At 40.3% G+C, this 27940-nt stretch overlaps 1 protein-coding gene across 1 annotated transcript; it reads left to right on the plus strand.

Annotated features, from left to right (window-relative positions):
* zgc:162171 (uncharacterized protein LOC565931 homolog) lies at positions 1–27771 on the plus strand. The gene is made up of 3 exons (XM_039766243.1): positions 1–678; positions 13283–13563; positions 26893–27771. Exons 1-3 carry the CDS (start codon positions 468–470, stop codon positions 27052–27054), a joined length of 654 nt encoding a protein of 217 aa, XP_039622177.1. The 5' UTR covers positions 1–467; the 3' UTR covers positions 27055–27771.
* The last annotated feature ends 169 nt before the right edge of the window (positions 27772–27940 follow it).

Genomic DNA, 27940 nt, shown 5'->3' on the forward strand with positions numbered 1-27940 from the left:
AGTCTAAGGGGTGGGGGTATGACTGAATGCTGCGAAGCTCCAGCTGACCAGAATAAATGTCGTGGCAAGTGGAGAAAATAGTTGAAAAGACGATGCATAAGAGTTGTGACAAATCACGAGTTGCTACATGAGGAGTATGAAAAAAGCAACAGACATCTGACAGCAGAGTTAACATGGCAGCCTGCTAGGAAACGTTTGCCGTTAAAAGACGAAAGCCTAAGGACCGACAACTGAAGCGATGCAGAGTGACAGGAGCGAATAGAGCTTTCAAATAGATTGGTATCCGAATCCCATTTTATTTTACGGAGAAAAGAGTGCATCAGGAGCAAAGAAGTCAACGTCTGTTCACTCGAAGATGCTGTCCATTGAATTCTGAGCACAGACGCGGTTGCGTTCTCCTTCTTCTCCTTTTTTCCCTTGCTTATCTGGAAGAATTCATCCTCGCAATTGCAACATTATCAGCAGTGATGCAGCCACCGCCACCACAGCAGAGGGAGTATTTGTTCAAGGTGTTAGTGATTGGAGACCTAGGAGTGGGCAAGACCTCGTTCATCAAGCGCTACGTCCACAAGATCTTCTCCCAGCATTACCGTGCCACTATAGGGGTGGACTTTGCCTTGCAGGTCCTTAGCTGGGACGAGAATACAGTCATCCGGCTACAGCTCTGGGATATTGCGGGTAAGAAACTGAATCCACCTCTCTTCTTTGTCTGCCCTGCCTCAGCTCCTTATTCCTCTAACATGTAAATTGTCGTTTCCGGCATTCTTATTCGTTTAGAAATTACATTTGAAAGTGTTTTTTAATGCGGACTTTTATGCTTTCTTTAATCCTTCAGTCTTTTTCACGCGGACTACTCTTAAGCCTGCTACTATTATTACATCTATCACATTTTAAATTACAGATTCAATGTTTAATGACTTTTCCCGACACAACTTGAATTACTCATTCTCGGGTTTTCTGTTTTCTCTAGTTCGGTCTTGCCTTGTTACTTTTTCATTTATCAAATTTTTTTTTTTTTTACCACACCCATCTTTTGTAGTCATTCCAGGGTTCACTCCATCTTTTCTATTTTTACCGACTTTCCCTTGTCTCCTTCATTTTCTTTTCCACTAGAGTTATATTCTAATTGAGTCCTGCACATTATGAAGTGTGTGTTTGTTTAAAGCATGGAATTGATTTTGTAGGAAGCATTAGAAAGCATTTATTAACCGGAGTGTGATATAAACAAATTTGTAAATACGCAAAATATACAAGTATGTATAAAAAAGTGTAAGTCACATGCCTTGTTTTCTATTGGCATCACAAGTTGGGTATGCCTAACCAACACACCACAAATATTATGCTCCAGCCTGAGTCCTCTGGCCATTTTTTCATTAATCTTCAGTTTGTGATCTACAGTGCATCCGGAAAGTATTCACAGCGCGTCACTTTTTCCACATTTTGTTATGTTACAGCCTTATTCCAAAATGGATTAAATTAATTTTTTTCCTCAGAATTCTACACACAACACCCCATAATGACAACGTGAAAAAAGTTTACTTGAGTTTTTTTCAAATTTATTAAAAATAAAAAAACTGAGAAATCACATGTACTTAAGTATTCACAGCCTTTGCTCAATACTTTGTCGATTCACCTTTGGCAGGAATTAGAGCCTCAAGTCTTTTTGAATATGATGCCACAAGCTTGGCACACCTATCCTTGGCCAGTTTCACCCATTCCTCTTTGCAGCACCTCTCAAGCTCCATCAGGTTGGATGGGAAGCATCAGTGCACAGCCATTTTAAGATCTCTCCAGAGATGTTCAATCGGATTCAAGTCTAGACTCTGGCTGGACCACTCAAGGACATTCACAGAGTTGTCCTGGAGCCACTCCTTTGATATCTTGGTTGTGTGCTGGGACTAGTCTCCCAGTTCCTGCTGCTGAAAAACATCCCCACAGCATGATGCTGCCACCACTATGCTTCACTGTAGGGATGGTATTGGCCTGATGATGAGCGGTGCCTGGTTTCCTTCAAACGTGACACCTGGCATTCACACCAAAGAGTTCAATTTTTGTCTCATCAGACCAGAGAATTTTGTTTCTCATGGTCTGAAAGTCCTTCAGGTGCCTTTTGGCAAACTCCATGCAGGCTGCCATGTGCCTTTTAATAAGGAGTGGCTTCCTTCTGGCCACTCTACCATGCAGGCCTGATTGCTGCAAAGATGGTTGTCCTTCTGGAAGGTTCTCCTCTCTCCACAGAGGACCTCTGGAGCCCTGACAGAGTGACCATTGGGTTCTTGGTCACCTCCCTGACTAAGGCCCTTCTCCCCCGAACACTCAGTTTAGATGGCCGGCCAGCTCTAGGAAGAGTCCTGGTGGTTTCGAACTTCATCCACTTACAGATGATGGAGGCCACTGTGCTCATTGGGACCTTCAAAGCAGCAGAAATTTTTCTGTAACCTTCCCCAGATTTGTGCCTTGAGACAAACCTGTCTCGGAGGTCTACAGACAATTCCTTTGACTTCATGCTTGGTTTGTGCTCTGATATGAACGGTCAACTGTGGGACCTTATATAGACAGGTGTGTGCCTTTCCAAATCATGTCCGAGCAACTGAATTTACCACAGGTGGACTCCAATTTAGCTACAGAAACATCTCAAGGATAATCAGGGGAAACAGGATGCACCTGAGCTCAATTTTGAGCATCATGGCAAAGGCTGTGAATACTTGTGTACATGTGCTTTCTCAATTTTTTTATTTTTAATAAATTTGCAAAAATCTCAAACTTTTTTCACGTTGTCATTATGGGGTGTTGTGTGTAGAATTCTGAGGAAAAAAATGAATTTAATCCATTTTGGAATAAGGCTGTAACATAACAAAATGTGGAAAAAGTGATGCGCTGTGAATACTTTCTGGATGCACCGTATGTGCCATCACAGAGGGCATCATTGTAGCTTTCACTTCCTCCACTTACTTACATTTTTCTTAGATAACTTCAAGGCCTGTGAGTCAATGGCAGTCAAGTGGGACAGTGTAGTGTCCAGATTTAACTGCTAAGCTGTTGAGTGGTCTTGCTGTTCAGTGCATTTTGCATGTTATTGGCCAAGCCTATTTGCTCATCGGGAGTGTGGTCTACCTTTTCAAATTTAATTACACATTGATTTTTGGGTGTTTGCTTTAGGAAGCATTTTCACAAGAAATTTGGTCAGAGCCTTCATATGCCACCTCAGGCATCATGGGTAATTTTTGGTTCAGTATATTTTGATAATAGCATAGCACTAGACATGCTATTCATATGTGGATTGCGTTATTAGTTTTAAATAATTCTAGGCCAGCAATAAATCTTTATTTTACATGATGTATTTAACTACATTCATTATCCCAAGAGTACAATTCAGAATCTGGCTGAAAGCTCTGTTCTCACGCAGTCATAATTAACATCTTTGAAAGTGCCAAAATCGGGATGATAAGTCAGTCATCCCAAGACCTCTATTTAATTGACCTTGGATTCTTAAGTCCAGGTTTAATGAACTTGATAGACTTAAATGGATTTCTGGATTGTCTCCAAAAGGCTCATTTAATTTTCTTGTACATTTTGTTAACTAGCACAGATGTGGTATTTTTATATGTATAATAATGATAAAATACTAAGTGCCATTCAATAAAAACACAACACCCCACATTTATCTATCTATCTATCTATCTATCTATCTATCTATCTATCTATCTATCTATCTATCTATCTATCTATCTATCTATCTATCTATCTATCTATCTATCTATCAAGCCTAAAAGTGCAACGATTTTATGTGCCGTTTTCACTACAGCCTTTAAATTGGGTTTTTTTTTAAAACCTACATATATATGTTTGGTATCATTGTTTTCAGAATTTATCATACTTTATGTGATGTTGTTAGATTTTCAGATTCTTATTCCGTTTCTAAATTGTAAACTGAAAAATATCAAGAACTCGTGTCCTGTGAGACGAGACTTTGTGCCAAGAGATTTGACCATTCCCGGGGCCGAATATAAAAGACAAAGAATAGGACAGCTGCTGTACAGGCTTTTAAATGTTCGATGTGCCATGTGAGCCAGCAACAACAACATTTAAGTATATAGCACATTTTCATACAAATAATGTAGCTCAAAATACTTTACATGATGAAAGAGAAAAAAGAGAAAGTAAGAATTTAAAATTAGAGAACACTAACATAAAATAAAAGTAAGGTCCAATGGCCAGGGAGGACGGAAAAAAACAAAAAAAAACTCTAGACGGCTGGAGAAAAAAAAAAATCTGCAGGGGTTCCAGGCCCCGAGACTGCCTAGCCCCATCTTGGTTTTCTACCTAACATAATTGATCGGTCCTCATTGTATTCAGGGTTCTCATGGAAGGACTTGGTGATGACGGTCACGTGGACTTCTGGCCTTTAATCCATCAATGTAGGGACATCATGGTGCTTTGATTAGGTGGTGGTGGCCACGATAGAAAACCGGAAAAAAAACAGAAGAGGGAGTAGGGGTTAGTACAGATTTTGGAGCCACCATGAATAGTAATGATAATTAATTTAATATGCAGAGCATCAGGATTTAATTAAAATGAAGTTATGAGAAAGCCATGTTAAAGTAATGTGTTTTTAGCAGTTTTTTAAAGTGCTCCACCGTATCAGCCTGGCGAATTCCTATTGGCCAGCAAGTCAACAGCTGATGCATAGAGGAAGTAAAAAAAAAATGTATTTGTTTCCAATTGTATCACCGTTTTAAGAGGGGGTTTTGGAGGAGTGACTGCGCCTCCTTAGGATGCGTTCAGCCCCCCTCTTCATATCGCGAGTGGCAGAGACACAAAGTGGCTGGCGCATAGCGCAGGCTCGGGGGGTTGGTGAGTGTAGCGAGCAGGGGGTGAACCCCCTAGTTTGTATATAAACAGTTTGACAGAGTGGTGTCTACCCCAGTGTCCTGCAGGATATCATTATAATGATGTTTTAAAAAGTACCATTAAAATCATCATAAAGTTAAACCCAATTCTGCATGAGGATTTCTAATGTTATTCTGCACTATGTGGCTTTCACTGTACCACCCTTTATAAAGCACCTCCTGCTTAAAAGTCTGTTTTTTTTTTTTTTAACCCACATAATTTGGACCAGGGTTGCAGGGGGGTTTTGCTGGAGCCTATTCCAGTGAGGTTAGGGCACAAGGAAAGAACAAACCCTGGACAGGGTGCTAGTCCATTGCAGAGTGAACACATATCCATCAAACACACACTAGGACCAGTTCAGTGTTGCCAGTTCACTTAACCTGCTTGTCTTTGGGCAGTGAGAGGAAACCCACACAGATTTGGGGAGAACATGCAAATTTCTCATAGGGAGGACTTGGGACACAAACCCTGGTCTCCTTACTACAAGGCAGCAGCACTACCTCTATGCCACCGAAATGTTACATGCTGCATGTTAATTGCAAATATAGCATTGTCAGATGATGGCACAAAATGAAAAGTGACTGCAAATCAAAACTAAATATTTAGAACACCAACAAAAAATATCTTGTATAATATGTAAAAAAAAAAGGAACAAGTATATACATCCATCCATCCATTTTCTAACCCGCTGAATCCGAATACAGGGTCACGGGGGTCTGCTGGAGCCAATCCCAGCCAACACAGGGCACAAGGCAGGAACCAATCCTGGGCAGGGTGCCAACCCACCGCAGGACACACACAAACACACCCACACACCAAGCACACACTAGGGCCAATTCAGAATCGCCAATCCACCTAACCTGCATGTCTTTGGATTGTGGGAGGAAACCCACGCAGACACGGGGAGAACATGCAAACTCCACGCAGGGAGGACCCGGGAAGCGAACCCGGGTCTCCTAACTGCAAGGCAGCAGCGCTACCACTGCGCCACCATGCCGCCCACAAGTATGTACAGCATTATGAAATTCTAACAAAAATCTTTATATATACATGGAGCAGAGTGATATGTTCAGCCAGGTTAGGGGAGCCAAGACTGGACACTAGAAAGTGAGGGTCAGTGCTCGATCAATCTTTATTTTGAAACTACGAGGCCACTTGGGTATATATTGTATTGTATATACAGTATATGATTCCAAGTACTTGAATTGTGTACATTTGTATTTCTGAGTTGTATTGTGTCATGGTCAGTGTGGAAAATATTGCAAAATCATTGACTGATTAACTGATTGTGCCATGGTAGGACAGTAAACCAAGCCTAAATGTGCTTTTGTGTGATTGTTCACCATCATTATCTAGTTAGTAGTCAGAGACGAACAGAAAGTAAGCCCAGAAGAGTATAATTGGCTTTGCTAATTTTGGCCCTTTTTTGTAGTTTCTTAAAGCTCTGGTGAATTTGAACCCTTCATTTATACAGGATTCTTATTCCCGGTTCTTAACAGATAGTGGAATTTTTGCACTGAAACTAATTTCAGAAGTAAATAAATGTAAACTGTGGAGTTGGCCAGAAAAAGCTGGACTTTATCGTAATCCTGACCTCCTGAGGATTTTAGGAACTGAAAGAAGGCTTATGGAGGTGCAGACATTCTTTACACTTAATCTGTACTTCAAATTTCTCAGTTCTGACTCTTTGATATTCTTTGGCTTGGGTCATGGAGAACATCTAGTGCTGAAGCTTCTTCAGTTCTACAGTTGAGTATTTATTTCAAGTCAACTGGGCACCTCTTTATATGTAGACTGAGAAAAACACTAGATCATGCCACAATGTAATGTTAGATTTCTCAGGCCCACATAATTAATTTGAGATTTGCAGGTTGGGGTGTTAATGGAGTTTACCTGGCAGCATCAGGCACAAGGAGAAGGCACCAGACCATCGCTGTAGCATATGAGTTCAAATTTTTATATCCTGGTCATTTATAAAGAGTTGGCTTTAAGTACAGTAGCTAGAGTTGCTCAGGTTTATAGTACATTTATAGAAACGTAGACTGAAATCCTATTGTATATCTTTAATTAAAATAGTTTAAGATGCTGTGCATGTAGTGTATCACATGTTTCGTAGTTACTTTTTATTGTTGTAGGATCTTAAAGTCACTTGAAATTGAAAGTCATGTCAGTGGATACCGGAGGAATGTATGGAGTGATTACATCAGCTCTGACACAATCTCCTAATGCTGTCACTCCATAACATTTGGCATGAGGTCCTAAACACCTAGTCTGGTCCAATGACAAAATTTAGGAGGATCAAGAGTGCACATGATAATTGGAGATTTCAGTTTTAAATATTAACTTATACAGTAGCCTATTAGGTGGCTCCAGAAAAGGAACTCCATTGGATAAAACATAGCCTGCTGGCTATTGATGATAATGTCACTGGACTTAAACATTATGTGGTGCCATCTTTGGGTTGCAGATTCTGTGTTTGCAGATTGAATATGCCAACTCTGTTTTAGGCCTACAAAGTTGTTCATGGTTTCTGAAGTTGTTGCAAGTGTTCACAAAGAAATTCTTTAATAATTCTTGATCTGACTGGACACCAGTGTAAAATAACCTAAAGAAAACTAAATGAGCTTTTAGGATCCTTAGGAAATTTGGCTTCTGAGGTTGTAATATGCACTAAGCATGTATTAAAAAATGTATTTGAAAAGAATTTTTTTTTGTTAAACAAGGATTGGTTTATTCCTTACTAAAGCCACATTTTCCATTTAACTTCAGCAAATTCCTGGCATATTTCCATGTATTCTGTCTGTTGTTTGCAACCTTTAGAAAGATCTGTCACTTTCTGGTGAAATGTAGGACTGATGAATATCCGTCTTTCTGTATGGGGGCTCCATATGTCACTTTAGGATCAAAGGAATTCACTTTACAAAGATTTGTCAGTTTAGCTCAAACATTGTGGTGATGAATACGGAGCAGATGGACTGTCAGATCTATATATATATATATATATATATATATATATATATATACATTCTGTTTGTTATGGAGTTGTATGTATTTTAGTTCTCTTTTTTCAAGGTTCCACTTAATTGTTTCATTTAACTGTCATAGGTATCAATTACAGAACAAATATTAAAAAAAACACTAGCATATCTAAACACACAAAAATATTTCAATGTATCAACTGCTAATGCACTTGTGCCTTTAAAATGTAAAGCAAATTTTTGGCATTTCTGAGATGACAGACTGTGAGCTGAAACAAGCTTTCTAATTAAATAAGATGAGTTATAGCAAGAATATACACTGAATACAAAACTAGTGAACATGGAAACCCCCGTAGTCACAGGAATAAGAAACACCAGTCTAGCCTCAGGCTGTTAAAGGTACAAGTACCTTACATACTGATCCTCTTGCACTTGTGTTGTGAATTTCCATTTTAGATTTGTTGTTGTTTTACCCATATTTAAAATGTACCTCACTCAAAATGGAATTATATGACCACTCAGATTAAACATGTGGCAGGCTGTTAGAATTTGCTTGAACTTTCCAGTTCATTTTGCGACTTCTTTCATCTCGCTAATAGTTCGCTTGCAGGAACGATATATTTGTGCTTATCCAAGACAGAGGCTGTGGGCCGAGGTGAAGAGGACGCGTGATGTCAGGAGTGGGGAGTTGGTCTGTCTGTGTGTTATGGAGTGTACCTTGCCTCCATTTAGCTAGTGATACCTTTTTGTTTATTGATTTTTACAGTTTGTCCTGGTCCACTACTACGCGGGTGGAGCCGTGAGGGATGTCTAGTATATAATAGAGAGAGAGAGACAGAGAAAGAGACAGGTTGACAGCAAGTACTGATGCAGCGTGTTGCTGCACCCACCAGATGACAAACCACCTCAGGGTCCCAGATTAGGACCCAAGTACAGCTGTGCAACGGGTGACGCCTCAGCACTTCACTAGTTTGAGCAGTTAACGGTTTTAGCGTAAAACAGAAAATCCAGTATCTCTGGTTCAATAGTAAACTGAAACAGAAGTTTACATTTAAGTTGCTGGAAAAGTGTTTACAAATCTGTTCTTGGTACAACTGTAGATCAAAAAAGCAGAGCAGTGGAGTAGAAAGTTCTGATACAAGCTAATAATTCAAAATTGTAAAAAGGCTGATTGTGGAAGTGTTGTGCAAAAAGAAATCTGCAGAATACAGCAGTTTTTCCATAGCACGTCTTGAATAGCCTGATGCCAAATGTAGAGTGAAGTTTTATATACTAGCAAATGTCAGATTTTTTTCTCACCTAAGACTGGTTTTCAAATACATTCAGATTATGTTAGAATAGTGCCATTTGATTTGCCAGTTCATCTGTAGGTAATCCACACACAGTATTTCATTTAAACTCTTTTGGTCTATTCAAAAAAAGAACTTGATTAAACCATTTAAAAGTGCATCTTAAAGTTCTGAGTTAAAAAAAAAAAAAAAGTTATTTATAATTTCCCTTTTAAAACAAAGTGGTAGCTTTAAAGCCTTAAAAAGGAAAGTGCTGCTGCGGCTGGTTCACTTCTACTTTTTTGAGCTTGGTATCTTTTGCATTCTGAATAGTTTTGTAAATGAAAGAGACCTAAGCATATGGTTTCAAGCATATTACCATGTATGTTTGCTGCATTCATTTGTTAACTTTATTCTGACATCAGGCAAGTCCTTTTTGCTGTAGCTGCCATTTGAATTGATTATTTTTGTGTTTGTTCCTTAGCTCTTTGTGTAATAGGTGACTCATTCCAAATCAGGCTTATCTGTTGCATCCTGAGACCAGACACACCTTCCTCATTGTTTTAACTAAGTGAGAGTGCTGAAAAATTCAACATATGTGGATTTTGTGCTAGAAAGTCCCTTATTGCACCTTTGATTCACATTTATGTGAAAATTATAAGTGTCTGAGTAAGTGGCATGTTTACTTCATCTTCTCTACATGAAGTGAATTAGCTGTGAAAAGTATAAACAACATGACATCCCTTGGTAACTGCAAAAGTTCTTAATCCATTTCAGAGTCACCAGAGCCTATCCTAGCAGCAATGGGCACAAAACGGCTCTGGGCAGGGTGTCATTCCATTATAGGGCCCACTCATGCAGGTGCCCAGAGAGCCAATTTGAATGTGGATACTTGTGTGGGAGGAAAAGCAGACTACTAGAAAGAAAACTCCCACAGGCATTAGGAGATTTTACACACAACATTCACACACACAAAGACTGGCCATTTCAAGTTGAAGCTAAGGCACTGGATTCACAAGTTGGCCCTTGCCACTGTGCCACCCAAGTATAAATAAAAAAAATAAAAGACTTCATGCACACTGGCCAAGAGAGATTGTCAGGAAGTGTTATACTTGGTGGATATATATATATATATATATATATATATATAAAAAGCAGTAAACCACAACAGTTTATTGCCACAGCAAGACTAGTAGCTTGCAAGTATACTGTAGATAAGACAGAAATGTGAGCTGTGTCTGGATGCTATGCTCATATTTGTCATTTACTGTCAAACACATTATAGCATCATTAATGGATATTGTATAATTTAGGTCATATTTTATATTAGCACATTTAATAATTTGGTTAATTTTATTTCAAATAGCAAAAGTGTTACATTGTTTAATGAGTCCTGGAAGACTTGTATCCTTTACTGGAAATTTTGATTTATTGCCCAATCAACGTCATTTGAATTTTCTGTTCTACTCTGTTAGTTCTAGGACCTGAATGTTGCCATTCTTGGCTCTACACTGTTGGTCAAATATGAAGTCAAGTAATTAGCTGCATATTTGGCAGAGAGCTACAGCTTGCAATTAGGTTAGTCTGTCTGTAACTCACTTACTTGGAGAATGGAATGAGCTACAGCAAACAAGCTTTTAGAGAAGTTTCTTAGATTCATTACTAAGAAGTAGTGTCTGATGTAGGACCAGCAGCTGGGAATGAGCTAGTCAGTAGCTAAAACTGCAGTGCAGGACAGAGACGTAGAATGCCCACCGCTGTGTTTGCTGCTCTTGCTTTATCCACCAGTGTTCACATATCAGTCATTTTAGTTCAATACAAAGCATTAGTCATAAAATTAACACTCAAAAATCACTAACTACAAAATGGTAATCAATTCAAGTTAGGTCTTAGGAAAAGGCAAACCTGATTAAAATTCATCCGTCCATCCTTTTTTATAACCAGCTTATCCAGTTCAGGATTGCAGGCATCTGGTGCCTAACATGACAGCATTGGCCACAAATCTAGAACCTACCCAGGACTGGGCATCAAGCTATGACCCGACCCAGCAAGATATCACACACACGCACAATGCATGCTTACGCATAATCTTGCTTGTTATCCAGTTCTTGCTTGAGGTTAACAAGTGAGAAGAGAATGAATTGACAGGTATTTCCAATCATGCTTGTTGACCTTAACCAAGAACATTGCTGCCTTAATTTCAGTTCCTGTTCCTTAAAGCAGTAAATCCTCATTAAAGACTGTTAACTTCTTTTACTGTATTTGGTTTGGTGTTACATATGCTAGGGATATGTATAAATCCATCCATCCAGTATCCAACCCGCTATATCCTAACTACAGGGTCTGGTTTTATTGAAAACACCTCTTGTGTTTTTATATTATATCAAGGCACTGAGCAGAGGGTACAGACGTAAAGCAAATGAAATAAATTATACCAATTTATCCTGTTTTCCATGGTCCAAATTATCAGTACCAATATTTTATAAGAAAATCACTCTGCTGGCACTGTAAATGCTGCTGTTGTACGTCAGTTAATGCGCCAGTGAGTGAGGTACACATTTTATTATGTTCTTACTTGTCTTGCTACTGGATAGTGGTGATGTGTTTTATTTTGAACACACAGGTAAAAATTTCATTGTACCCTGTTCATGTGACAATATTACTATTACTGAACATTATGCTTTAGTGCCTTGTAGCACTTGGGTCTGCCTAATCAATACCCTTAGGTAGTAGGACTTTTTTTTTTTTTTTTAAATCTTTGCACTAGTTTATGGTGATTTCCAGCATTTGCTTTTTTCCTTTTCTGTTAATATTATTTCCCTCTTACCATTCCTAACACACTTCATTTCCTCCTTGACCAATATTTTCTACTAAAGAAGGTATTTGGGCCGGTTTTGCCATTTTTTTTTAAACACTATTCTGCTTTAACTGCCGTTATGCTTTAGAAAAATCTGTTTGCCTTGTTGCTGTCATGTGCTCCCAAGCCCCACAGTTAGCAGAGGAGTTATGTGCCTTTTAAGTGTCACATGGGTGCCTGTTGACATGTTTGTTCTAGCAGATCAGTGAACAGAGAATTCTAGCAACTGCTCAGAGCCGTAGCAAAGGCATGTTAGTGGGTTTCTGCATTTCAGGAGGAGACTTGAGTTTGAAGTTGGTATTTTACATACAGTATGTTGTGTGAGAGTAGCATTGACTTCAGCTTGTGCAGGGATTGTCAAAGAGAATAAGGACAGCATTTGAAATGACCTAGGATTCAATGAGAAGGAGTAAATCTTCCTAACCTGAGCCAGAGATCCCTCAAGAATTAGTTTTGTTTTATTAATAATTAGAAGGTAGCAGGCATTGAAACACTGATGGTCTTGAAGAAGGTTGTGGATGGCCATTATGCTTTCAACAGTCCCCTTAATGAGTTTCACTTTCATAGGATCAAAGGTGTAATGTGAAATTAGATTAGTGAATTGGGTAACCATGGTGGTTGCATACACTGTACATATCCAATCGTATATGTAACTCTTTTAAGTCATTTGGAACACTGGCATTTTAGTTTTAGTTTTGGTGTCAATGTATGTTTTTATTTTTCCTTTCTTCTATTGCTTAACAGTGTTGGGTTCTGACATCTAAATGTACATCATCTGCCATGACTAATCTAGTTGAAATGGCCATTTTTGCTTTGATTTGCTTTATCTTTCGTTCTACTTTAGTAGAAATGTGTGTCTGTTCTTTGTTTCACTTAAGCATTTCTAAAGAGAATGTTGGTAACCAGGAAGTTGTATTATGTTCATTCCAATTGCCAAAAAAGCTAAAATCAAGGAACTGAAAAAAAATTGCATTTAATGCTACTGTGATGGACAATGTCAGTTGTTGAAAGCAGAAGAACTTAAAGGAATACATGCTAGTGTTTCTGTGAAAGCCTAAAAAATCTGTATTCCTTCCTTCTAAAAGGAAAGCTCCAAAGATGTCCCCATGTAAAGCCACATGATCTGTGTCCACCTATGAGAAAGTTGAAATAAGTGCTTTCCTTGACTCTGAATTACATTAGACTTGGTATGAAAGCAGAAGACAAGACCAAAGTGTTTATCTGTAGGACAGATGTTGGTGTGTTTCTTGTTCATTTAAGGTAACCAAAGGCAAATTTCCTCTTTGCAGGTCAAGAGCGCTATGGAAACATGACTCGGGTCTATTACAGAGAGGCCGTTGGAGCTTTTATTGTGTTTGATGTAACAAGAGCATCAACGTTTGAAGCTGTTCTCAAATGGAAAGCTGATCTTGACTCCAAAGTGACCCTTTCCAATGGAAAACCTGTGCCTGCTGTCCTGTTGGCTAACAAAGCCGATCAAGCTCGAGAAGGTCTGATCCCCCAGCTGCCCAGACTAGAACCCTTCTGTAAAGAACATGGCTTTGTTGGCTGCTTTGAAACCTCTGCCAAGGTAAGACACTTTAATCAAAAAATGATGTAAATAATAAAGAGGATATGAACTTGTGGCTGACATCAGATTAACAGATTTTAATGAGAAACACCAAGCCTTTACACTCAGTCCTCCAGCTAGTCCTGAAGTTGTAATTAATACACAGACTGTAATCCCACTTCTGACACTAGTGTATTGGGTTTCACTGGGATGTTCCTCCAAACACAAACTTCACATTATAAATGCGGTACATATATACATTAACTGTCCCAGATAGCTTGTATTCATACCCCTAAACTCTTATGTTACATAATTGAAGTCCACTCTTGTTCATTAGGGCGCTGGAATGCACTATGTACATGTGACGAAACTGATTGTAATAAAAGATGGTATTGAGAAAATATGATAATTAAAGAGAGCACGTACATTTAAACAAAACACAAGAATTTGGCAATGCTGGAGGATCAGCCATGTTGTGACCATTTCATTATGAACACAATACAGAATAAAGGCGAAGTGCTCTTCTTTTTATATGTATGCTTTGTTCTAGGGACTACTAGGATATTGCAGGCCATAGTACATGATGCAGTCTTTAATTGTAATCAATTGAGCTCAGTATAATGTGCCTACTCTACAGAGAAATCATTTGAAGTGGGACAGCCTTAACATTGACATGAGTAGAAGTGCATCAGGAGAGTCCGTCTTGCAGACTGTGTCCCTGAAATAACCAGCTTAACTTCAGAAAATCAGTTTCAGGGTTATCCTTCACCTGCTGGTGAACGGTTTCACTGTTTAGTGTTGCTCACTTGCCAGGAGAGAACTAAGTGATGTATGGTGTCAAGGAGAACACAATTTCATGAAAGGAATTATGCTAAAATTCTGGAAGTTCTTGATCATCTAGGAATTACATTTCAAAGACTGTTTCTCCATCATTTCCACAAATACAGTGTAAGTGAAGTTCTTCACTTTATCTGGTCACTGTTTTCAGTTTTGGAAAGTGAACATGGTCATTATCACAGACATACTGTGCTGACATTTTGTTTTGTAGTGCTTGCCCCAAATGCTGCATGTTACCTCAATGTGTACCTCTCCCGTGGAATTTAAATTGCATTGAGGCACATGGGTGTCAGTCAACACCGAAAAGCAAAGATTTTGTTTCCTGGACACTTTTGGGTGCATCGTATGGATTTTGGCCTGCTCACCACAAGTCACCTTTAAACTTTCCTATTGTTTACTGTTTTGCAAATGCCTATTTTTGGGATTTCCTCTTGCATTATATTTATACATATACAGTACAACCACTACAACCAGCACATCTGTGATGATCTAAAAGCAGTGGCATTACTACTAGGAGTTCCTGTTCCCGTTCCCAAAAGTGATAAAATAAGCTGCCTCACTGATTGCAGGCTTATTGCTCTTAGTTCAGTTCTAATGAAAATTAGTTGAACGGCTTGTTCAAACCCATCCGAAGTCTGTTACTACTACTGTTCCTGACCCTCTTCAGTTTGCATACCAAGCAAATTAATCTGTGGACAATGCCATTAGCATGGGCCTTCACTTTGTGCAGGAGCATCTGGACTGTAAAGGAACTTATGCCAGAATACTGTTTGTAGACTTCAGCTTTTAACACCATTGTTGCTGAACTGTTGTTAACTAAACATCTGCAGACAGAACTGAAACCTTCCATCTGTAAATGGATTTACTGTTTTCTAACAAACCAGAAACAATGCATTAATGTGGGCTACTACCCCTCTAACTGTCTCCATATTATCAAAGGTTCCCTTCAAGACTGTGTACTAACACCCCAAACTCCCTTACTTTATTCTCTGTACACCAATGACTGCAGGTCCACCGATCCTTCAGTAAAAACCGATAAGTTTACTGATGACACCACCATTATTGGTCTAATTACTAATGGCGGCGAAACACCTTAGGGAAAAGAGGTGTCTCATCTTGTGTCTTGGTGTGCTTCCAACAATACCTCCAAGACAGTGGAGATGATTATTGACTTTCATGGACAGCAGTTCTAACCTCTCCCACTAGACATTAGTGATTCTGCAGACTGTATGGTGGAGTCCTTCGTGTTTTTGGGCACAACTATCACAAACGCGCTCAGCTGGGCCATTAACACCACCTTCATCACTAAAAAGGCTCAGCACAGGTTGTACTTCTACACCAACCAAAGAAATTAAATATTTCCCAGCAAATCCTATTTCAGTTTTACAAAGCCATAAATGAAAGTGTAATCACATTCTCGGTTTATGTCTGGTTTGGTTCAGTAATGGTATGCTCCAAAAATGAATTTGCAGCGTGTTGTGAGGTCTGCTGAGAATATATTTGATTGTGTTCCTCCCCTCTGGTAAACGCTTCAGGTCAACTAAAGCTAACAGACACCTCAATAGTTTCTTTCCCAGGGCCATAGCCCCCTCAAACCAGTATTTTAGCCTGACTTCTTTGTATATTCATGTGTTCTGTCATGTACTGTGTGAAGGTGTGTGTGTGTACAGTATACAGTATGTACATGTATGTATGTGCACATGCATACACACTCAGACTTTCATTTGGACATCATCATTTGTACATCTCCTTTATAGCTGCACTACTCTGTAACTTTGTATGAACGTTTTCTTTTTAACTTGTGCTGTTTTATGTTATTTATATGTAATGTTGTGTTCTGTTATAAGCAGCTCCAAATCTACCAAGTCAAATTCCTGTACTTTAAGTACTGGCGAGTAAAAGTGATTCTAACAGAAGTCAAAAATACCAAGTACTTGTGTTTTATTTGCAAATGTGACAGCTGTGCTGCTGACCCAATCACTTGGTGACCCTACAAAGATATTTTTCCATTTTTGAGACCGATATTTCCACTAATAATTGATGACAAGATTAAGAAAGGCATTTTTGTTGGTCTACAACTCATACACATTATCAATGACAAGAGGTTTGAAGTGCTGTTTATGGGGCCAAAGGAAAGGATGTTGGATGGAGAAGATGTCGTTGAGAATTTTCTTGGCTAGTCGAGAGCACCAAACTACATGCAGCTAGACCACATGCTTCAATCATACAAAACCATGAAATGCATCATGCTGGTAAAATTAATTTTCTGTTATTAATACCAAATATTAACAGTACTTCTTCACTGCAAATCATGGTGCCATCAGTAGCATTGTGTGTGGTACAAGGTTTCACCTTTCACCTTTTCAGCAATGAAAAATCGGTATCAGGGCAAGTGGAATCCATCAGTGCTGGCTGACTAGTTAGACACTGAAATAAGACCTATCAGATACTCGGCACAAATCGGCAGCAAAACATTTTGAGCTCACTTAAGCTGATGCAGTTTGGTGGCGTCATTAAGCAATCTAACGCACTAAATTCAATACACGTTGGTTTCTTCAGATTCCTTTGTGATACAGTCAATCTGAAATTATATTTGTGTTTAACTTGAAATTATGTAACATAATCACCAAGCATTGTTTCAGGAAGCAAAACTTATGAAAAAATGTCCCCCCCAGTGCGGTCTACTTTGGATTTCTCAAATCTCACTCTTCCCTCATCTTTCGGAGTTCCCTCTCCCAGCTGTTTTGTTAAAAGTATCCATGTAATCTGCATTAAGACAACAGGATTTTGCAAAATCCTTAAGCAGTTTGTAATGTGTATAAATCAGCCTTTAGTTCTCACTACCAAGAAAGAGTTGATATCATTTTGATTGCCTACAACAACACAGAAATACTGGTATGGTGCCGTCAAGTGGGCAAGAAGATCATTGATTGGAATAATTTGCTTAGATCTGGCAGTTTTCCCAAAAGATTTGGAAAGTTTTACCTCAAATTGTTATTCATAAAGATTAATTTGAGGCTTTTGTGAGTCTTTTGGATAATAGGCCACACGGTCATCAATGCGGGATTAATGTGAAGTCTTTGTAAAAGTAAACTGGGTGAATTTGTGTGAGGCCTTAACCCTGTTGTTAACACCCTTTCTGTTTAATTTGAAGTGCAAAAAAGAAAACAGCCCCACATGGTGCTGCCTTAGTATTTTTTAGATGTGCAAATTCCAGTCTGGTAACTGTAGTTCTGATAACACTGCTGTCCAGGAAGAAACTGGAATGTCCGAATATGTTGTTTTTATCTCATCTTTAATTTGAATGTGGTAGTAGATGAAGGGATATTTGTGTCCAGCTATAGATAGTATGGTGTCTGTGTGAATAAATATTTTGGTCATCTTTGATAAATGTCTTTCACTCCTTTCATTACCTACAACATATGTTTTAGTATTGGACACCAAAGATTAATTTGATTAGGAGGAATTTTCAGGTTTGAAAGTGCATGACCAACATTCAGTTTTACTCGGCCTGGCTGTATGTTATCTTAATGTTACTGAAATGGATGTCTTGGCTTCAGCCCCAGCAAATGCTTGACATTTTAAGGCTGTATTGTGGGTTGTGGTTATTAATAAACGTTTTGTTTTTTTTCTTTTCTTTTTGGGGTCAGGTTTGCATACTCTGAGCCTGGCACTGAGTTTTCTGGATTGTACCATTATGCTGAGTGCTTAGTACAAACAATTTTTTTCTTTCCTGTTTGCTTTAGTTTGTTTTGCACAAACCTGATAATTAAAAATCGTATTTAGAATCAAGGAGATGAGGAATGTCACGTGCTGTCGATAGTAGGCCATGTTGTGTTGATTTAGGACCTGGATCAGAGTTGAAAGAAGGACTGGCTGTTTTAAAATTCTTAAGAGAAGATCCTACCACTGCCGTGGTGTTTAGACATTATTAGACATACATTGACCTTTCTGTGCCATCTGCTCGAGCCAATTCCTTAGAAAGATGAGCCAATTCTATACCTACTGAATAATCTACAATAGCAATGTACAGGCAGTAATCAGCCCCACCTGTGTGTGTTTTAGGGTTAGGGATACCGAGAGACAAATCTATGCAGACATGGGGAAACGTGACGCACCCAGTGTTCTGAAGCTGGGGACTAGCAGCACTAATTCATGCGCCATAATGCTGCCTCTGTAAACTAAGCCAAGTCCTTTCAGATAAATCGACTTTTGGATCATCCTGGAAATATAAATTATGATTTCTTGGTGTAATCAAATTTACATGCTTATGCAACTTCCGTCTTTTTCTACCTTTTTACAGAGTCCCACTAATGTCATTGGCAAATAGTTCTTTTATTTAAGTTTAATAATGTTCATTGTGTCTCTGTTTCTTTTAAAGTTATCAAAGGTACTTTCTTTTGTGCCAACAAATGCAACATTCTAGACAAAGTGGTTGACAAATGCAGCTGACTCCAGTAACCGGTGACTTATCTGTGATGCATCATGGAGAAAGGTCTGTTTAAAAGTGTACACTTCTGACTGATAAATGTCCCTTTGGCTGCCAGTCTGTTTTTATTTTTCCTACAAAGTATCAGATAATGGGATTGAAGCAGCAGGAATAAGCAGGTTTTGTATTTTAATACATTTAGCAGGGTCTACAGGAATGCCCAGTTTGTGAATTCTGACCACAGACTTGTTGCTACTCTTAGGATCCAGCTTAGGTCCAGTAGGTTACCATCCACTAGGAAAATGAGCCTGGACTTGGCCAAACTCCAAGACCAGGCTGTTTCTAATGAGTTTGCATGCAGTTTGTGTGAGGAACTTTCAGATTTGGGTACGACTGCCGATCCTAATGTGATGTGGGAGACCTTCCGTGACAAGACCCTGAAGGTGGCTGAGGGTTGTGTTGGTGTTACCGGTGCTCCCAGAAGGAGGTGTTTCATCTCGCAGGGCACCCTAGATATCATTGAGAGGAGTCGCAGCGCACGGCTCAATGGCAACTCTGGTCTGTATCGGGAACTGAGAAGGATGACTGCGAGGGCTCTGAGGGCAGATAAAGAGGCGTTTGTTAGAGGAATCTGTGAGCAGGTGACACACCATCTGTGGTCTAGCGAAGCATGTCCTGCTTACAGTGGAATCGAAGAATTACGCACATCTGAATCTGTTCCTCAGAGAGTCGCAGTCAGGGCAGCTGATGGAACGGTCCTTATGGATGACACTGCAGTTGTGACCCGCTGGGCATGGCTACTTTGAGCAGTTGTTCAAAGCTGATCCTCTGGCTAGGACGTTGGATATCTCTGAGTCCACGGTTCTTGAGGTTAATCCTCCAATTAGCTGTGAACCACCCAGTCTCGCTGAGATTGCACAGGTGGTGAACCAGCTGAAGGGGGGTAAGGCTACAGGGATCTGTGGTATATGGGGTGATCTTCTCCAGGCTGGTGGTAAGGCTGTCCTCCTGGCATTGCAAGCAATCTTTGCTTTCATTTGGGAGACTGGCATCATCCCAACTGACTGGAAAACGGGACTTATCGTCCCAATTTGGAAAGGGAAGGGTGATCGCCTGGAGTGCAGCAATTACAGGGAGATAACACTGCTCTCGGTGTCCGGTAAGGTCCTTGCTAGGGTCTTCCTCAATAGGATCAGTGATCACTTGCTCATCTACCAGCAACCGGAACAGTCTGGTTTTACACCAAAGTAGTCTACCATCGACCGCATCCTGGAACTGAGGGTTCTCATGGAGCGCAAACGCGAATATCGGCAGAGTTTCTTTGCAGCCTTTGTCGATTTTCGCAAAGCGTTTGACTCAGTTGATTGAGCTGCCCTGTGGGACATCCTGAAGGTTCGTGGGATCCGCTTGAAGTTGCTGGATATCATGGCTGGTCTGTACACTGGTACTATGAGTGCTGTGCAGAGTGGAGGCATGACCTCTGCGTTTTTCCTCAGTTGATTCTGGGGTTCGTCAGGGGTGTGTTCTTGCTCCTACTCTGTTCAATGCTTGTAAGGACAGGGTGTTGGGCATGGTCGTTGGGTCCAGCGGCTGTGGGGCATCTGTTTGTGAAGAAAGATTCACAGATCTTGACTTTGCTGATGATGCTGTGATCTTCGAAGAGTCGATGGAGGCTCTGATCGGGGTGCTTGAGAGACTGAGTGGGGAGTCTGAGTGTCTGGGCTTGCGAGTGTGCTGGATGAAAACCAAGATCTAGGCCTTTAATGACCTCTTGGGCACAGCCATGAGCAGTGTGTCTGTTTGAGAAGAGAGTGTTGAGAGGTTTACTTACCTTGGCAATGACATTCATGTCTCTGGTGACTTTTTCTATGAAGTCAGTAGACAGATTTGGAGATCATGGGGGGGTCATGAGGTCACTAGAAAGGAGTGTATGGCACTCCCGATATCTATGCAAAAGGACGAAGGTCCAAGTCTTTAGAGTCCTGGTGCTTCCTGTCTTGCTATATGGTTGAGAGACATGGACGCTATCCAGTGACCTGAGACGAAGACTGGACTCCTTTGGTACTGTGTCTCTCCGGAAGATCCTTGGCTACTGTTTGTTTGACTTTGTGTCAAATGAGCCGTTGCTCATGGAGTCCCGAATGAGACACATTATCTGCATTGTGAGGGAGCGTCAGTTACAACACTACGGCTATGTGGCGCGTTTCCCCGAGGGTGATCCGGCTCATAAGATCCTCATTGTTGGGGAGCCATGTGGCTGGACCAGACCAAGAGGTGGCCCACGTAACACCTGGCTGCGGCAGATAGAGGGTCAATTCTGGAGGGTGGGACTGGACTGCATGTATGCCTGGGGGGTTGCAAACCGGGATCCCGAGTTGTTTCGTTGTGTAGTGGGTGCGGCAATGCACTGTACCAGTGCATGCTCCCCAACTTGACATGACTTGTTTATGAAGTACTGGAGAGTAGTGGCATGATGCATATTGGTCAGAAATGCAAGCAAGAATTTCACTACACTCTGTACATGTGATGTTTTGACATGGCAGCCCAACTGTAAGGTAGCTTTCTAAACTCCCATGCTGTTTTGGTGCCCTCATCTGGTCAGTGCTTTGCTTTCCACTTCATTTCTGACTCTTTTCATCCTACACAGATCACTTGGCAGAGGGGGCTGTTTAGCACAATTTCTTTGCGCTGCTGATCTAAAACCAGCATTGCATTTAAATGAGCAAAATCCTCTTTGGTATACTTAGCAATGGTCTGCTCCTCATCTCAATAGTGAATGAGGCATCTGTTCTTTCTGCCATGTCCCTTCCTCATTGACAAATCGACTGGCAGCTACACTGGAAAGATTGCGTCACTGACTTAAGTCATGCCAGTTAGACGCATTCGCCTTTCCCGTGTGGTACGGGTATCGCATGTTTTAAAATCTATTTAATTTATTTTACCCTTTTTCTTAGTTTTTGGTAGGTTTGCATAAATGTGCCCGGTGTATGACTTCACACAATTCTGTATTCTGCTTGAGAATCATAGCATAAATACAAAGTAAATGATGAGCTTGTTTGACTCATCTACTCAAAATATTTACACGTAAAGGACAATTATTAAAATCTTCAAATGTAAAAAAAAAAGATTACTTGAGTGTCTTTGCACATTTTAACAATTTGCTGTTATAAAATTTGGTAACCTGGCACATGTTATGTGGGGGTCCAGACTGACTAAATCATCAGGTTGGTCCTGTTGTGTGGGGTGATTGATGAAGGAACATCAAAGCGTGTGAGATAAAGAGATTCTGTAATGACCAGAGTAAGGATTTGAGGACAACTAAAGGAAACCAAAGTGTCTTGAAATTTAACAGGAGGTGCTGTTTTTGACAAAAATGGTTTGGGACCCGTGGTATACTGCCTTGCTTTTGGTGCCCCATCAAACTCAGTAAAAACTTTGTGGACATTTCTGAGGGAGATTTTAAAAAGATTCTCTAAGTATGTATCTATATTGATTTAAAATTACCACAAATCAAAATGCTGTACTGGAATCAAAATCTAAAATTATAAGTGGCCTCATCATAGAATGAACTGGAATAAATATCTTGTTCATTCCCTTTATCTTTTCTTACTTCTGTGTGGGGTCGCTATTCTTGATCCACCTTCTCCAAACAGCCAGTCAAGCCCTTTTCCTTCATTGCTTCCTTTACTTTATCCATCCACCTCAAATTTGGCCTCCCTTGTTTTCTTTTTCCCTGTAATTGTGTCCTCATCACATGTCCATACCCCTTTCATGTACAGGGTGGTCCATACCTCTCTATTATAATACAAAACCCAGCAACGAGACGAGACTTTTTGGAAGATTTTTTTTCCTGCAAATTGAGACGTTGGCCATGAGATTTTTTTCAAGTCATGCCCTCCTCTCAACCATTTTCAACTACGCAGATGGTAGTCTCACCTCTCCTTTGTGTGAATGCTTTTGACAGACACATTGTCTGCTCTCTTAACTATTATAAATTTTAACATTTTCATCACTTTCTGTCCAAATCTTATTGAAGAATTTCATCACGAAGGGTTATCAACAGAAAAAATGAGTACACAGGCAATCCTAGCAGCGAGAAACGATTAGCTCAAACGTATTAAAACCAAAAATGTTGATCAGTTACACAGCAAATAGTCTATGCTGAAACAGTTGGTGGTGATCGTGCAGAAGATGAAAACATCAACTTACAATATCCTGAAGAATAACTACAATCATTAACACCATCCGTCTTCCACCGCACAAATTACTTTAGGAAGAGGGATGTATCCAAGAGAGGTAATTTAGTATATCTTCCATGGATAACATTACACAATAGAAGAGATACTGATATGCCATTCGTTTTAAAACGTTAACAGTTTCCCGTTAGAATAGCTTTTGCAAAGACAACAAATCTCCGAGCCAAACATTTGAAAAAGTCGTTTTATTTTATAGAGACAAAGAAACAAAATTCAATCACAGGCAGTTATACATTGTGTTGCCCTGATGAAAGTCCAAACACAGAATCAAAATTCAATGCGATATTGACAAAAATGTAATTAAAAAAATAGTTTTTACTGAAGTTTTACAACTTTTAAAAGTGTATGTTTTAAAAAGTATTTGCTTGTTAATTTCAAAGCCAAACGGAACAAAATCATATTATCAACGAATAACTGTAATGCAACATGAAACATCATTTACTTTCAAATTAATACGTTTTACTTTGTTTTTTAATATGATTAATTACTCGCTGTAATGTGGAATAATTCTCGTATGCAAATGTAACAATTCCAATAAAAATAAAACTCTGTTTAAATTGTACAACTGCATCCCCATACGTGATCAACAGACCACAAAGAAGCTAGCGCATAGCGCAGGCACAGGGGTTGGAGTTATTGTCAGGAAACTACCATGTTATTATTAAGTAACATAATGGAGCATGAACATTAAGAACCTTAAATGTTTTTCATCCCCTCTTCTCCATGGTGTGGTCCACCAATGCTCCATCCAGATCGATACATGCCTGCAGACGAAGAGCAACGTTGTCACAGGTGGCTTGGCCCATCTGTACTGCTATCATCTGAAATTCTTCTGTGATAGCTGCACATAGCTCAGCCAAGTTGTGGATGCGATGTTGATACACTTTGTCTTTAGGTAACCTAACAGGAAAAAGTCTGGTGGGTCAAATTGGGAGACTCCACAGGCCCGCGTCGGACAATCTAAAGTTGCGGGTATGTTCTGTTCAACATTGTCACACTGGTATAGCATAGTGTGGCAGTGCCCCATCTTGCAGCCACCACAGATCATCACTGTCCGGTCATCGTTACTCCCATTCTCAGGCTACATACGGATGCCATTTTCGATACTTTTCATGCAGTAGCTTAAATGCTACAGCCTGTGAAATGTCATATACATAAATATGGCTCACCCTGTACTTTTCTTTCCTGTACTTTCTTAGATGTCTCTCCCACTTGTGTTGTACCTTTGATCATCTCATTTCTTATTCTTTTTATTTTTTTGTATTTTCACAGATCCATCTCAACATTCACACTTCTGCCACATCTAACTTCTTCTCCTGTGCTCTGTTTACTACCCATGTCTCAGCTCTGTACATCTTTTCTGGTCTTATGACTGTCTTAAAAACAGTGTTCTGGTGTTCTCCTCCTACCATATTCTGAATGGCGACTCGGCATGCACTAGAAAATTGTTTCATTCTGTTTCATAGCTTATCCCTTTTGCACTTATTAACAATATTTGGGTGTACAAGAGCCTTTGCTTTTTCAAAAATGAAAGGTTTTCCTTTGACAAAAATGTGCTGTCTGGTCACTTCAGAGTGTGCACAGGCAGTAACACTTCAATCTGTACGTTTAACCCACACAGAGCAGGCTGCCACTGTCCCGAATCTTGCTCCACTGGTTATGTACAGTATAATATGATATCATATAATCGTTTGTAGGCGTGAGCAAAATGGCGCAGTTAACTGTATATCGATGCTAAACTTGGTCACGTGCAATTTTGAAACTGTAGAACTTACTAAAATGTGTGTTTTGGAGTTTTACATTTTTTTTGGGGGGAGGTTGAAAGAAAAGAAAATTAAGGGTTTGATAACAGTGTTTACGCTTTTCAAATCCATATATTTTACAGAAAAGGTTCTAGATCAGTGTTTTCTTAAAATGTGAGTCTAAGTCGCATGATGTCTGAACCTGGCTAGTGCTGAATTGTGAATTACAATAATACTGAATGAGAAAGGGTCGTGAACAAATTGTGGAATGCCTCGTAAGTCAAAAACGAAACAATCACCCATGATGACAATAGGTGGTGATTTTCAAAGGGGCCAGTGATGGCAGTTGACAGCGAACCTCCAAAGGCAACAACACCTGTGGACAATGATTAGCGGCAGTTCCATAAGGGGGATAGATACCCTGGATGATAAACTGTGGTGATTGTAGGTCACATAGACAAAGGAGAGGAAAAAACGATTATTTGGTCTAGATGGGAATAAACTACTCAACTGTCTTTTCGGAAATTTAACATGACTGAACACAATGAGACAAAATGATGTACTCAAGTGAGACCATAAAAGTGAGAAGAAAACCCTGTGCCTGTGTTCTTGCGTGAGATTCCACTTTGGTCAGTACAAAAGTTTGCACCCACTGATAACGGTGTCTTCCCATCAACTTTCCTGCTGCCGGATGGGAATTGTAGTTCCTGTATTGGCAACTTGGTTTTGGGTTGCCAGCCCTGCATTATAATGCTCTCCCTGCTACACGCCATTTTCTATATTTTATGTTGAACCAATAGCAACACACACGCCAAAAAAAAAAAATCCATTCACACATTATTGGCAAACACACAGACAATTTTATTTTTATAGATTTGGCCTCATTTAAACTACTTTTTTCAAGTAAACCAGAAGGTTTTCATTTTTATTCATATACTGTTTATACACGCGTATAAGTTGGGTCTTGAAACCTGGAAAAATTGATCATAAATCAGACTTATACGCCTGTTCAAAAACATTTTTTACATCTTCTTGCCTCTTCCAATCCAATCTTGCATCAGTTTCTCAGATGCATCGAATTTTGTTGCAGCAGCCCAGTCACCAATTTCTTTCGCTACTTCAATGGCATTTAATTTTAAACCAGCTTCATATTTTCTTCTGATCAAAAGTCCCATCGTAGATAAGGGATGCTCTGACGATAAAGGTGTATGAGGGTGTGCGATACAAAAAACATAATTCAGTACAAATATTGCTTCGGAATAGTTTGGATGTTACCGTGTGGTGACTGTAGAAAAGGCGCTATATAGGCGCCTGGTCTGACACAGAAAGACACGGAGGCACGTATAAAAAAGTACAGTTACTTTTATTTTTTCTTCAGCTGTGTGACACGTCTTCCCCGTGCCACACAGCAAACCACAATTCTCCACCTCGCTCCACCACTCCTCCCAGACAAGCTTCGTCTCCGTCTTCCTCCCAACTCTGGCTCGTCGAGTGGTGGTGGCTGGGCCCTTTTATAGCCCACCCGGAAGCGTTCCAGGTGATTAACCACCTGGTCCTAATTGCACTTCCGGGTGGGGCTGCAGGCTCGTCCAGCTGGGCTGTGGGAAGCAGGCAGCTCCCCCTAGCGGCCACGCTGGGCCCCAACCAAGCTGTGGAGGACTCCATCTCCCATGGAGCCCTGCGGGTGGTTGGGGAAACACCGTCGGCCAGGGAGGCTGCCACCAAGCATCCCGGGGGAGGTATTGGACTGCCCATGGCGGCTCCCCCGGAACATAAGCAGCAGGGGCGTCCCTGCCGGGCAAGGGACCCGGCTGTCCTTCACATGACGTAGGGAGAGACAGAGACATCGGTTAGGAGCACACGCTGATACAGCGCATTGCCGCACCCACATAGATGAAAAAGGCAGTGTGCTCTGTAGTTACTCTCTCAGGTGGATGTTAGCATAATATAATCTCTTAGACCAATAGCATGAGTTTTCCACATTCGACTTATACGACCGACATTATAAAATACCAGAAATTATACGGTAAAATCAAGTCCCGAGTATATACAGTATTTATTTATTTATTATTCTGTCTTCATGCAGGAGAATACCAACATTGAAGAAGCGGCCCACTGTCTGGTTGAAAATATTCTCGCCCAAGATGACGGTATGGCAGCAGAGATGGATCCTGATGTCATTCTGCCAGGTCTCAACAACAATGCTAAAGACAGTGGCAGCAACTGTGCCATCTGCTTCAAGTTCTGACAAGGACTTAATAAAAATGGCAAATTTTTTGGATGAAGAACCAATCACTGATGTTCTGATGGCCCTGGTCTGTTTATTGCTCTTTGAAGTCACAAGCCTGAAACCCACTATACTAGGCAGTCACCAGAGAGTGAGGAGGTCAAGCCGTGTGGTTCAGGGCCTGTACCTTCAGGAGAGTTGCTCACACTGATAATGTCAAAGCATCAGCAGGGAGAGGACTGAGAATGAGGAAGCCCCATCATCCTGGAATTGACTGTTAGGCTGATGGATTTTCTTAGGTTTGATTTCTGTCCAAATGAGCGGAGAAGTGATGCCAAAGAACACGGGTGGTGTGGGGTTTGTTCTGGGTGTCCAAGTGTCGTTTGCTTTCAGTTTTGAGTGGCTGTGTTTCTTCATGAGAACTGCGCCAGCCTGTGAGCCTCATCCTTGCTCACGTCCATGACTGATTCAGATCAGTGGTGTTTTGAGGTCTACGCCCTTACAAGTGCCACGTCCACAGTGTGCCTGCCACTCTGTACACGTTTTGCATTTTCTCTTTGCCTTCAGTCGCTTTACCGCTGTTGTCCCCGGCCACCAGATATCGGGAGGACTCATCTCCTGCTTCACCTCCGAGCTCTGACTGCCACATTTTAGACTACCTCTTTATATGATCTGCAGACTAAGCTGCATATTTGTCACAGTATTTTGGGAATTAAAACCAGTGAAAGGTCTCTTGTGTATCTGTTGTCAAAAAAAATGTTTGCAAATTTTCGTAATCACACATCCATGCAGTGTTTTTTTTATTAACTAGGTGGCATTTTGTTTAGCAGGTGGCACAATAATAGTACATGAAGGATCCAGAGACACAGGTTCATTTCTGTATTAACGTGATTTGGCTGTATGTATG

Source organism: Polypterus senegalus, chromosome 10, assembly GCF_016835505.1.
Source record: "Polypterus senegalus isolate Bchr_013 chromosome 10, ASM1683550v1, whole genome shotgun sequence".
Taxonomy (NCBI): domain Eukaryota; kingdom Metazoa; phylum Chordata; class Cladistia; order Polypteriformes; family Polypteridae; genus Polypterus; species Polypterus senegalus.

Bases quoted from the DNA above. Each gene is read 5' to 3' on its own strand.
- zgc:162171 (XM_039766243.1), top strand. From the start codon at position 468: ATGCAGCCACCGCCACCACAGCAGAGGGAGTATTTGTTCAAGGTGTTA. The intron at 679-13,282 runs GTAAGAAACTGA...TCCTCTTTGCAG, and splicing joins ACAGCTCTGGGATATTGCGG to GTCAAGAGCGCTATGGAAAC. The intron at 13,564-26,892 runs GTAAGACACTTT...GTCTTCATGCAG, and splicing joins GCTTTGAAACCTCTGCCAAG to GAGAATACCAACATTGAAGA.